This window comes from Grampus griseus (genome assembly GCF_964374135.1).
Source record: "Grampus griseus genome assembly, chromosome: 9".
Classification (NCBI taxonomy): Eukaryota; Metazoa; Chordata; class Mammalia; order Artiodactyla; family Delphinidae; genus Grampus; species Grampus griseus.
The window spans coordinates 28,431,432-28,445,145 of NC_139003.1; the positions used below are offsets into that span (position 1 = coordinate 28,431,432).

At 34.3% G+C, this 13,714-nt stretch overlaps 1 protein-coding gene across 6 annotated transcripts in view; it reads right to left on the bottom strand.

The window, feature by feature from the left end:
* PTPRZ1 (protein tyrosine phosphatase receptor type Z1) overlaps positions 1 to 13,714 on the bottom strand; it is a 163,177-nt gene that overhangs the window by 110,419 nt on the left and 39,044 nt on the right. For all 6 annotated transcript variants that reach the window (XM_082661905.1, XM_082661906.1, XM_082661903.1 and 3 more), the window contains exon 2: positions 789 to 854. In XM_082661905.1, coding sequence (XP_082518031.1) covers positions 789 to 854 — 66 coding nt within the window. The remainder of the gene's footprint in view (positions 1 to 788; positions 855 to 13,714) is intronic.

Below are 13,714 nucleotides of genomic sequence, written 5' to 3' on the forward strand. Positions count from 1 at the left end.
TAGGCTCTTGTTGAAGCCCTTTTAATTTGATCCTGACTTATCAACCCAATCTTATTTCTAATGAGTACCCAACTCTACTACTCAGCTTTATCTCAGATGGTCATGAGGCATGTCATGTTCCCTCTAGGTTCCATCCAGGCTCATCTGATCAAGCCTAGAGCTTCTCTTATTTCCTAAGGTTTCTGATCAGGATTTCTGGATGTAACTATTTTAAGCCAACTTCAGCTGCACATGATGCTCAAAGCCACGTCTGGTAATCACACAAAATCACGTTAGACCCTGATTCCAATTAACTCAGCACAGTAATTCAGAAGGAAACCCCTTTTGAAAGCAAGATTCCCCTCAATATTTGTTAACATTGATCATAACAACAACTGTGATCATAACAAAAACAGCAGCTAACATTTATTGAGAATCTTCTATTTACAAGGAGGCTCTGTGCCAACTCCATTTATCTCATTTAATGCTCAGAAAAATCCTCCATTTCACAGATGAAAAAACTGAACCTCAATTAGGTTATGCATTTTTCCCAAGGAGACATAGCTAGTGTGGATCTGAGATTCAAATCTAGCTCTGTCTGAGATCAATATACTCTACACTACCAACTTGCTAATGGAAAATCACTAGAAATCATTTTGCATATGATATATTTTTAGTGATTAATTGCATACCCATGTAGCTAAGTTAAAATGATGTGTGGAGCTACAAAGTTTTCTTTTACATATAAAAACAGATACAAAAACAAATAGAATTTTCCATTGAATTTCATTATATTCTAATATATTTACCTGTATAGGACCAGCCAATCTCTTCAACAAGTTTTCTCTGTTGTCTGTAGTATCCATAAGCCCAATCTACAACCAAGAAAAACCAATTGATCAATGCATAGAAAAATATGTGTGCAAATTTAAAAAAATATAAGATGCCCAAAGCATCATTCATACCATAAATGGTCCTTGATTACTCTTTTCTATGTCACCTTCCCGATGTCTCCTCCCAATTCCAACTGCCACCATTATAGACTCCACTGTCCATGCTCTGGTAATTAGTGTGAGTTTTAGCAGGGCACAGTTAAAAACTGCTAAAGTTCAGACAGAGACAAAGAAAATACTCTGTGAAAAGCAGGAGCAACCTAGAGGGTTTCATCCCAAAGTGAGACTGGGGTCAGAAAGGACAGCTTGTCCTATCTTGTCCTATCTTCAGACTTTTCTTACCATTCCCTAAGTTGAATACTTGAAATCCTATAGATTAGAGATACTTTTAAGGTTACAACCCAAGTTTTATCTGTAAATGCTTCTAGGAGATCCAGAGGTTACCATGTTTTCAAAATTTACTTCCCTACAAGGCAAAACAAAATTAACTGCCTTGAAGAAATGGAAATTTAAATGTGTGTGTGTATGTTGGCTGGGAGAAAGGTTGTGTTAGACGGTGTAGGTGAATTTGTGTCTTGGAGGAACAGAGATGGCTGATGAGGTAATACAGTGGGAAGCCTGGAGTACCATAAAAGTAGTGGATGCTTCATGACCTAGAGATAGAGACTCTACATCTTGAACATGGGACAAGGGGTAGAGAAAAGAAAATGGATGGAAGTCAAAGTCTCACTCCACACAATTCAAAATTTTGCCTGGAGTCATTCCTATACCCAAGAAACAGGGATGTTATGATTCATCCTCCTCCTTCCTGTGCCATTGTGCTATTGCTCCCTTTATCCCAGCCTGTGTTAACCCTAGTACTCCATTTCAGCTACATTGTGGGCAGAATAAATCTTCGTGAACTAGGTTTGGAACCTGATCAGTGTTGACAAAACTATTTCTGTAGAAAAGGCTACAGGAGTTCCCTGGTGGCCTCGTGGTTAGAATTCCTGGCTTTCACTGCTGTGGCCCGAGTTCAGTCCCTGCTTGGGAACTGAGATCCTGCAAGCTACATGACGTGGCCAAAAAAAAAAGAAGAAAGAAAGAGAAGAAAAGGCTACAAATAGCTCATTTACAAATGAATGTGTGGAACATTACTTATTCATAAACTGGGGTTCTGTCAGTATAGCTTTCATTTGAATGTAAGGATTTATTTATACCATACCATACCATATACATATATACATATTATATAAATAGATAGATCTTTCTCATCAGCTGCGAAGACAGACTCTACTTCCTCTTATTCTCTCTACACAGGTGTTTTTTTCTTTATTGACAGCTCCCAATTTCAAGGAGGCAAATATCTCAAGGACATTTCAGAAATTATTTTTCTCTCTCATGTTATATACAATCTGATTAGAACACGGTAATGCATACTAAAATATTTTATAAAAACTTAAAAGCAGGCCAGCTTCCAGAAATACACCTTCTGAATCCACAGATTATTCAAAACCAAAACCTAGCTTGGAGAAAACAAAAAAAAATTGTTTAAAAAATTTCATTACCCATAAATATAGGTAAATATTCTACTGGCTGTGGAGCACATTTCAACAAACAATTTGTTTTTATAACAGCTTTACTGAAATGTGATTTACACATCTTACAATTCACCCATGAAATTTAATGGCATTTAGTATATTCACAGAGCTGTGCAATCATCACTACAAACAATTTTAGAACATCTTCATTATCCCAGTAAGAAACCCCATACCCTTTAGCTGCCACCCCCTAGCCCATTTCTACCTTCACTAAGCTACTTTATCTCTATAGATTTGGATATTCTAGATATTTCTAAAAAACAGAATCACACAATACATGGCCTTTTGTGACTGGCTTCTTTAACTTTGCATAATTAACATTTCCAAGGTTTATCCATGTTATAGGATATATCAGTACTTCATTCCTTTTTATTGTCTAATAGTACTCTATTGTATGGTGACCAAGATGGCCTTAAAATTCCCCTCAGCTTGACTAAACTTTAGACAGGCTACTTCCTAGCTCTAGGCTCTTGACCTCCCTTTTCTTCCAGCATTCAGTTTAGAAAACTTATAACTTTTCTCTCTATTCCTTTAAGATGTAAATCTTTTTTATTAGCCACATGCCAATTTTACAACTAGGACTGTACTTCTCAAGAATATGGGAATTGTCTCTCTGAAATGTAACCATTGAAGGAAATAAGCACCCTTATCTCCCACTTTCTGTGGGAGGATAGGAACCTAACTTCCAGCTAGGTGTCTTGCTCCAAGTTGCAAAAACTACCTCCTGTCATGATGATATGAGCTTATTTTTCCTTTGAACAGAGACAATTAGCAAATGCAGATGGCCTATGACTTCCTCTCATGTCCTGCATTACTTTTACACTGGGGCTTAACCTAGCTCGTAAAAAACCTTACCCTCTCTGCCTCATCAGAGTTGAGCTCAGACTGGATTCTGCCTTCTCTCCCCTACTGCAATAGCCTTGAAGAAAGTTTTCCTTGCCTGTTCAATTTTGTACGCTGTAATTTTTTGTTATGACGTTGGCTATGCCACATTTCTTTTATCCATTCATCAACTGAGGATACTTGGGTTGTATCCTCTTTGGGGCTATCATGAATAATGCTGCTTTGAATATTCATGCATATATTTACTTTTCTACTTAAAAAATAATCATTAGGTTCATAATTTTTTTTTACATAGAGTTGTACCATAAAATGGTAGTCATTTAAGGTTAAATTCTGGGGACAAGTGTTTTTTCATGATCAAGGAGTATATACAGTTATGGCCTCAAAGGTCATTTGATCCAGACTTTAACAGACTACAAAAAAATAATTTTAGAGATAAGGTAATTTTTCCCAAGGAAATGTAAGTGGTTTGTACAGGCAGAAAGTGACAAAAATGGAAACAATAATCCATGGCTTCTGCCTCGTACTCACTAAGTCTTCCACAATATCAAGGATTCCTAACAATCCTGAGCTATTGGTTACTCCCTTAAGTGCTCTGCCTGAGTAGGAACCTCTTCAAGAGAAACAAAATAAAACAAAACAATACACTGGGGTTGAACTTCACCAGCAGGAATTACTTAGACAAATAAATTATAGAGAATTGGGACTTCCTTGGGGTCTGTGGTTTAGATTTCGCCTCCCAATGCAGGGGGTGAGGGTTCGATCTCTGGTCGGGGAGCTAAGATCCCACATGCCATGGGGCAAAAAAACCAGAACATAAGAAAAACGGAAGCAACAGTGTAACAAATTCAACACAGATTCTGTTGGTCCACATCAAAAAAAAAAAAAAAATTATAGAGAATTGACTGTATACCTAATCTGACCTGGCCATCAGTTGGAATTTTCCTCTGAAACTTTGCACTGACCACAGGGAAAAGATTTTTTGTCATCTTTTATGTTTTGAATATAAATATTTTTAAAATGTAAAGACAGTTTTGTCATATAAGTGCATTTTGATGATTTCAGAAGATCAAATACCACACAAAACCTACATTGAACAAGTATTATGTTGAAACAGATAAAACAACTAAGCTCTTGTTTTAATGGTTCAGGCTAAAGGATGACAGCAAAGTATCAGCAGATTTAGCTCTCCTTGTAGGGCTTTATAGCTACACAATCAGCATTTGTCCTTGGTTTCTAATTACTTAGGTTAAGAAAGCTTTTTTCAATACAAGATTCCCAGGTGTTGGTAACTCTCTTCAGTTCCTTTTTGTATTGTTCCCTTAATTATTACTTCAAATAATCCGTTACACATTCATATGCTAATTACATAGTCCTTGGGCGTGAGAGAGTACCCCACTTTTAAAATTCTACTTAGAGATCTGATAGATGAGATGTGATAGCTCCAATGAACAAGAAAAAAAGAATCTAGGTTCACTTTTTTTGTTGCATTATATACTTTGAGAACCAGTAAATCCTATATAAAGTAGAATCTATCAAAGTGCTTACACATTTTAAAATCAATTAGAATAATGAAACATAGAATTTTTTTGTTTCTGTGGATTTTAGTTTTTATATTTTGTTTCTCTCTGTTCAAAAGTATTTTCCAGGTCTGCTTCGGTGTGAGTGTTTTGTAGGGATAAAACTAAGAAATAAATTTCAGGAATGAATTGTACACATGATACACAATAAGAACACATACATCAGTATACCTTTTTAAAAGGTAACTCTAAAATTTGTCCTGAAAAATTATTCTTCATGAAGTGGTTACCAAAGTTGAGAGAAATTTGGTTTATACTATTTTAGGTAACCTTAAATGTCTCTGTTTCAATCTATTCCATCCTGTACTTACCTTGAGCACCTACTTATTTGCAAACATGTATATGCCACATATTCCTTTATTTTTCTTTACACTCAAATGGAAACAAAAGTTTTGATAACCACCACATGGATGATGTAGATAAATTTGGCATTTTTTTGCGCATGCTTTATAAACCAAAAAAAAATAATGTTGCTCATTTTCTACTAAAAATATCATTATAAATATTTTGAATTATACAAATGCCTCTGATTTTGCCCTAAATGCCTAAAGAAAGTCTCTGCTTTATGTTGATCAACAATTCATCACCTGTATTCTACCACATAATCTAGCAGCAGTGCTCTGACAAAATACACACACACACACACACACACACACACACACACAAACACATATTTTAATGCTATTAAGAGGCCAAATATATGACAGAGAAGAAATAGAGTGGTCCTCAGAAAAAGTAACTTCAGGTAGAAAATAGCCACAGTTATAAATTTGAAGACTGGGATCCTAAAACTAGATTTCTCAAAGTAGACTTTTCCAAGATAAATGATATTTGCATATTTCACATCCTTTAAAAATATCACTAAGGAACTTCAGAGGAGGGGAAAAGGAAGTCAGTTGATGGAAGAAATCTGGAAAGGCAGAGAAGAAGGAACAGAATTATAGATGAATCTTTAAAGCCTTTGAGTATAGACTTTGATTGAGGGAAGACTTGGGGAGAGGGTCTAAAATGTCTCAGGTAGAAGAAGGGCATTGGGCAAATCATGGAACCAAAGAATTGGGAAGCCAGCTGGGCTCTCCTATAGGGTCTGTGTAGGTCACTAGGGATTTACTAGGGACTTGGTTATGGCTCTCCATGATACAAGGGTCACATCAATCTTCACTTTTTGTTTTCATCCTATTCTCTCCTCTTATCTAGATTTCTTTTAAAAGCGTGAAAGAGATAATCTGCTGAGCTGACTGAAAAAGTGTTGAATACATTTTGTATACTGAGTATATTTTAAAGAAAAATAGTAAATAAATAAACCCACAAACAAACAAATATTTCTAATTGAAGTGAAAGAGGTGGCAGGGGGTGGGAGAAGAAAGGTTAAGTGGCTGGTGACCACTTAGAGAAGAACGTGGAAAACCCTGGAAACAGACGAGTATTATCAGAGTGATTATAACCATCCCCTAAATCATTTGACAGTCAGACATGCATAAGGCTGAAGTGGCAGTGATAAAAAAGGTTGATGGTTACTGTAGTCATAACTATCAATTACTGAAAACAAAATAATAGCAGTCCCCTCTCAGAAGAAAAAAATAAAATCAGAAATGAGTTCCTTTAAGGAGAGAATCAGCTTTTGATTAATGAACACCTGTGAACACATCATCTGGCTACAAAAGTCCTTTATTTCTTCAGATACTCTATTGTAAATATCTTTGTTTGATAAGAAAGCTGAGTTTATGACCCAAGTGATCTAAACCAAAACCTTGATTAGCCAACTGAGGCAAACTTTCCAAGGAAAATGAAATCTGCCCATGAGTATAGTATAGAGTCTATAATATCATAATATCATACATGGCAGGTTTTTATCTGTGCATTTTCCTGTCATTCAGTGTTTGCTGTCAAATTGTGTTAGCACATACCTCATCTTTACCTATCTGGAATATAAACTTGTATCCAGTATATACGCAAAGACATTTGTGAAACATAATTTAGTTAATTATGGTAATTCAGATAATAGGCTTGTTTAGGATATATTTATAGTTCAAACACTGTACTTACTGTTAATCACTTCAGATGTAACTTTAAAAAACACACATATATTATTTTCCCCAAAACCATTTGTCTTCCAATTTCAACTGCTTTCCAGGGTTATAAAAAAAGAATACCATTAGTTTTCTCCTCTCTGCAGAGGTTTAAAAATGTAAGTACTTTTTACGGTTTCAAAACTTAAATTGCAACTTGTCACCAAATACGAGGGCACATGAATTCATACTGTTAAAGATAGGAATTCTGGAAAAATGAGTTATTAGAGTACAGGTTACCTCTTTATTTAATGATAAGGTTAAAGAGCTGAAAAAGTAGATTCTTGAGGCACTATACTAAAAAAAAGTCGAATGGTAAAACTGTAAAAGGAGATGGAAAGATTGAACATAAGGGATAAGGGATAAGGTAAAGAAGAGGGGGCCATTTCTTCCATATGCTTGTTTTGGTTGTCAGACATCCAATGAAATACATATTTCTCATAGGACTTAGGGAAGAGTTTGGAGGTGAGCAATTAGGTCTTATTGTTCCTTAGACACTGAGGACTGTGTATGCTTTCCCAGAGAGAGTTTGTACCTTGGCAATATGTCTACCAAACCTATTCAATGAAAGCTCAGAATATTCACAGGCTTGTCTTGGAAAGTCACCAGAGTATTTTCTTACACTTAGATAAACGCGTTTAATCTAATGTGATTTATCTACGTTTATAAAGTTGAGGTATTTACTGTTGAAAACACGTTCATAATTTTGTCTTTATCACATAAGTAATAGTACCTGTTTCAGATAAATTAAAAAAATAAAGATAAGCAAAATAATTTTAAAAATCACCTATAATCCCATCTCCTACAGAAACTAGTATTTACAATTTCATGCATGTATATATATTTTTCTAGGCGTTATACTATGCAATATAATCATTTTATACTTTACATTAATTGAATTACACTATTTCATTATTTGGTGACTTGCTTTTTCTACATAATAATAAATCACTTCCCAAGTAATAAATATGGTTTTATAGCACCATAATAGTTCACCTGAAGCATTCTTCTACTTTTTGGATATTAAAATAAAAAGTTGATTTAGCTTTGGAAAATTTATTCCTTGGGCTTAAATGATGAAATTAAGCTACTTTGAACTTCCTGTATAAAATAAAGTCTGTAGGAAATTAACTGCCACTTTTATCCCCTGTCAATCTTCTTCTACAACACCAAGAAAACACTAAAATGGAAGAAACTTATTGTTATTATACAGTGCTACAAACATTATAGCTACCTTGTTTCCATAACTAACAGTGAATTTATTCTGCCTTAAGAGAAAAGCTCAATTGTTGATGGAACAGTGATAATGGGAGCAGAGATAGAAATAACATGTGTAAAAATAACTATTAGAAGAAGCTAAAAATAATATTAAAAGCGGGAGAAGAACCAAATCTGTATAAGAAAAGCATATGAAACTGGGAAGAAAGCATGGACTTCATCAAATTACAAAATATAATATGTTATTATATTTATGTTATGTATTATTATATTATTATGCCATTATATACTTTTATATTATTATCTGTACAATAATAATGTGTTATTATTCAACAATCTAAATAATGGTTCTGTTGTGAAGTCTTATGCCCGTGTGCTCTTACTGAAATCAGGTGTAGAACAAGAATGCCTGCCATGTTGCCTTAGGATTAAGATTGGTTGGGAAATTCTGGACAATTGACATCTTAAAATAGCCAAGTAGAAAAAAAAAAATAGCCAAGTGGAGAATACAATGGGATTCCATTCACATCTACCATGAAAAGCATAAAACACCAAAAATTGCATAAATAAAGAGATGAACTATTATTAATATAAAAAATGTGAATAAATTAAGAGACCTACTACATCGTTAAATGGGAACATTGAATTTGGGTAAATTATCAGCTGTTTCCATATTAATAAACAGTTCGGGTCTCAATGGGGTATTTTTAACTGACAGATTATTCTAAAGTTCATTTAGAAATATAAAGGGAAAATAATAATTGATAAGAAAAAGGGAGAAATAATGGCGGCTTGGTTAACCAGTTACTAAAAGATAAATTGACAGGCTGATCAATAGAACAAAGCATTTGGCACTAAAATTGGACTCAGTATAGATACAAGTTTAATTCATGATAAAGAAACATCAGATAAGAAAAGTATGAAAGTTCAACCCATATTGGGAACACTGGCTTTTTGGAAAAAGAAGTTAAATCACACTTCACACATAGACCAGACCAAAATACATTTCAAGTGGATTAAAGAATGATTTAAAAAGATTATACAAAAACTATTTTTAAAAATGTAAATGAATATTTAATTTATTGTAAGATGGGGAAGGCCTTTCTATGCAGGAAAAAATAAATCATAAAGAAATAGTCACAGCTTTGATTATATAACATTCAAAGCTTGTAGAAAAATGCTTAGCGAAATGCAAATTACAAATATTAAACTATTGGTAACTGCTAAAACACACTGAACAAATATAATGATATATTTCAAACATATATAATTCTTACAAATCAATAAAGGCAAATATATGAACAGAGAAGTTTTGCTTTTTTTTTTTTTTTTTTTGCGGTCCACGGGCCTCTCACTGTTGTGGCCTCTCCTGTTGCGGAGCACAGGCTCCGGACGCGCAGGCTCAGCGGCCATGGCTCACGGGCCCAGTCGCTCCGCGGCATGTGGGATCCTCCCGGAGCGGGGCACGAACCCGCGTCCCCTGCATCGGCAGGCGGACTCTCAACCACTGCGCCACCAGGGAAGCCCCAGAGAAGTTTTTAAAATGCAAAAATAATAACGCTATAAAGAACTATTAGACTTCAGTAGGTATAAAAGAAACAGAAATTAAAATAACACTGAGATATCATTTTTCCAGCTATCAAATTGTCAAAGGTATATAATTTTAATTTTTTAAATATTCAATGATGCCCAAAATATCTTAAGATGTTCTTTTACGTACAGGTGTAAGCATGAACTAGTATAAACTTTATGGAAAGTAAGCTGGCAAGAGTTAACAAGATTCTTAAAATACTTCATATTCTTTGAGACAGTAATTCCATTCCAAGGAATATATTTTAAAAGATTAACAGAGATGAGAACAAAGTGCCAGGTACCAAGATGTTTACAGCACTGAAACTAACAGTGAACAATTGGAAAATACGTTCATGTTCAAAAAGTGGGGGAAATTTAAATGTTCATCATGTGAAATGGTGTGAATCCATTAAAATTAAGTTTCAAAAGTTTTATTGATGTGAAGAAATGTACCTAGTATAAAACATCAAGTTATGATGCAATTTTGAGAATATCACATAATATTCAGAAATGTAAATTTCCTGATGCTGTGCCACTGGGAGTGGCAGATTTTTACTTTTTTCTATGTTCTTATGCTTTCCATGTATTTTGAGTTTGTATGAGTGAATATTTTAAAAATTTGAAGTGTATATGCACTTCTGAAACAATATCTCTGATTCTACAGCCAAAGAGGTTAGAGACAAATATATAACTATGTTTTGCTTGAAACCCCCAAAAATGCTTGAAACCCATTTTTCCCTGCTTATTTTGGATTTTACAATAAAATCTTCTCCTTACTCACAAGAGCCTGCATGCATTAGCTAGTGTTAACCGCATGTTTAAGTTTAGGAAATCACAGCCAAGTCTACACATGGCAAGCAATCTGAGCACTTCAGCTACCAAGAAAACTAAAAACAAGAGCCATAGCAAAATAGCAATGCAGTAACTCACAGATAATCTTATTGGCCATAATGATCACATTGACTGGATCCTTTATTTTTGAGTAGACCTTGAAACAGCCTTATTTTAATTTGTGTCTTACTTCTAATAATACCTTTCACTTACATAAAATTATGCCCAAACATAGGAATCTATCCATTAAGTGGGAAAATCTGGCAACTTGGAGATGGCAACCTCTTCAGAAATAGGTGTGGATCGTATGTTAAAACTGCTGCTGGTGTGTTGACTGATTTACCACGTAGTTATGTCTGGGCAAGGCAGAAAGATTTTCTTGACTTCTTTCCAGAATATTGACTAAAAATTCATTTTTGTCATGTTTTTCATTTTTTACTTTTTTCTAGAAAAATGGAAAGCTTTTATTCATAAGAAGCATATTCATTATAATAAAAGACCAATATTTTCAATGAATTTTTAATGATTTAAAATATTTTGATATTTAAAATATTTTTGATATTACAATGATTTAAAATATTTTTGTCAATATATTTTATAGACTTAGTAAGCCACATTAAATCTGCTTTGGCTTGGGCAACATTTCAAAAAGAAACCACAGTGAGCACACTGTAGACCTACCTAATTTAAACTATAAACATATATCAATATTTTGTGCCTCTTTTCACTAATTCTTAGGGTTAGAAATATAGACTTTCCCTTTGAGTCCTGACCTTGGACGAGTCACATGTCTTTGCTTGTATTTCTACAATTGTAAAATAGAAAAAGGTATCTCCTGTTTATTAACAAGATGCTACAACAAAAGATATGGCATATATTAAACCATTTTGAGTTCTTTGTAAAAAATGTGTTTTTCAACTCACATGATTTCCTGAATTTATTTTTCAAGTATTTAGTTTTTCCTTTCAATAGTGAAGCAAAAAGAAAAAAAAAAGTGACACATCACGGGCACAGCATGATAGCATGTGCTTGTTCAGTCACAAAAGTATTCATTTGTTTACTGTTGCTGTTTGATTTGTACCCTAAAGTATTCTTTAGTCTTAAAGATAAGTATGGACACAGTGCAGATAGAAAATACAAAACCCTGTATTCACATGTTGAACTGAGTCCCACAAGAGCAATGTGAACACTGAAAAACATAATATTTAATTTTAATTAAACTTAAAGGGGCTATCCTTATCTAATTTCCTAGCTATATTCCAAAATGAATACATTTTAAAAAGCAGGATTTTTACAACATTCATGCTTTCTTTGTTTCAGAAGGACTTAAGGGGGATTAAGATCATTATTTATTTAAAAGTTCCCATTGTTTACATTTTAAAGAAGTTCCTCATTTTAGAGCCACCTTCCCCACTAGCAATTTTAAAGAATTAAATGCTTTGATGACATCCTTAATTAGTTGGCTTTCCATTGTTAACAAGCACCTACCAATATTAGTCACTGATTTTGCTCTTAATTGTATAAAAATGATTACATCTATTGCTTTATTGATACAGATGTTTCATTGCCACCAGACTACCAAGAGATAATTATTATTCATCATCTTATCTTGCTCTGTTACAAAATGTATTTGAAGTAAGCGGAAACTGCTCAAACCCTATTGGCTCAATTGATTGGTACAGTACAGGGATGCTCCATCTGGCTAGCAGAATCGTTTTATTTGATTTCCTCTGCTTGATACTTTTATTCCCCCCACAATGCCTCTACTCTTCGCAAAGCACCCCAGTTGTACTCTCTTATCTTTCTACGGTAGATGTATACATTCTCCATGGAACTTGGTGCCTCCATAATACTCATTCTGTGAACCAACAGCAGTTCAATCATCAATCACAACACACTTATCTTCAAGTCTTGCATGGGTGTCTGATCCTGACCAAAGACAGCACTGGGTCTTACTGGCCCACTGGTGCAAAAGTTTTTCCTAACTTCTGCCTGAAACTTGAAAGCTCTCTGCAGTGGCAGATGCTCAAAGATGCTCATTAGGTTGCCTCGATTATCCAGGTTTATTGCACTCAGAGGAACAGTACCTAAAAAGCATTCTGGTTCAGTACATAATTAATAGCCTTAGAGAACAGTGCTCATTAGTTACTTTTTACACACAATCACAAATGGTTGGCCAGGGGTTGGATACATTTATTTTGGAATAGTTAACCCAATTGGAACAAATATGTTTTCTCTCCAGGTGTATCGTTCTGTTTGTGAGGATGTCAAGAGACTGAACAAGTTAATGCAGTGTTTTCAACCTGGCTTGCAGCCAGGTTTCTGCTGGCATTTTGCCCTCGAGTTACTGGGCCACTGAGACACCTTAAGATAACTAACATATTCCTGCAGTGTCTAATATGACAGTGGTGATGGTTAAATGAAAAAGAGCACCTTACAGCAGACCAAGGGTAGCATCTTTGAAACTCAAGGGAAAAGAAAACATGTTTTTTAATGAAAGGATTTAGGCCTTGCGATTTATATATGATATATCATGAAGACATGAGATATTGAGATAGAACTTATGTTTTCCTTAATATCTTTTTAAACGTCTAAGTGACTTCACACTTTTCTGAAGTTTATGCTTTTCCCATTGATTTCATTAATGGCCAACATTTTTGGTGGAAAATGTTTAACTGATAATCTATCATATGTCTAGCCAAAACCATGTTGATTTAACCTTGGAAATAAAATGTCATGATACCCATTTGGTGCTCAAATAAATGTTATTTTATTGATGTTTTGAGTTTTACAATAAAAGAACAAAGGAGTGACTGAACAGATCTATGATTAAAAGAATTGCTAAAATCAGCCCTCCAAGTATACTCTTAAATATAAAAACAGTGAACTTTAGATTAAAAATAATGCTCTTCTCTTTTCCCATATTTATTCTTTAAATGGTCATACTGACTGAACAGAGATTATAGGACGAAAAGGCAAGGGCTAAGTGCTTAGAGCTGTTATGTCTTTATATTTAGCACTAAGATTTCACTAAAAGAGTTCATATTCATGTTAATATGCTTTACAGATACTTGCCTCCTACAGTGGCTCAACTTCTCCAGTCAAGGGTGCTGCTCACAAAAAAAGGAAAGCTAATTTTGATTTGTGAT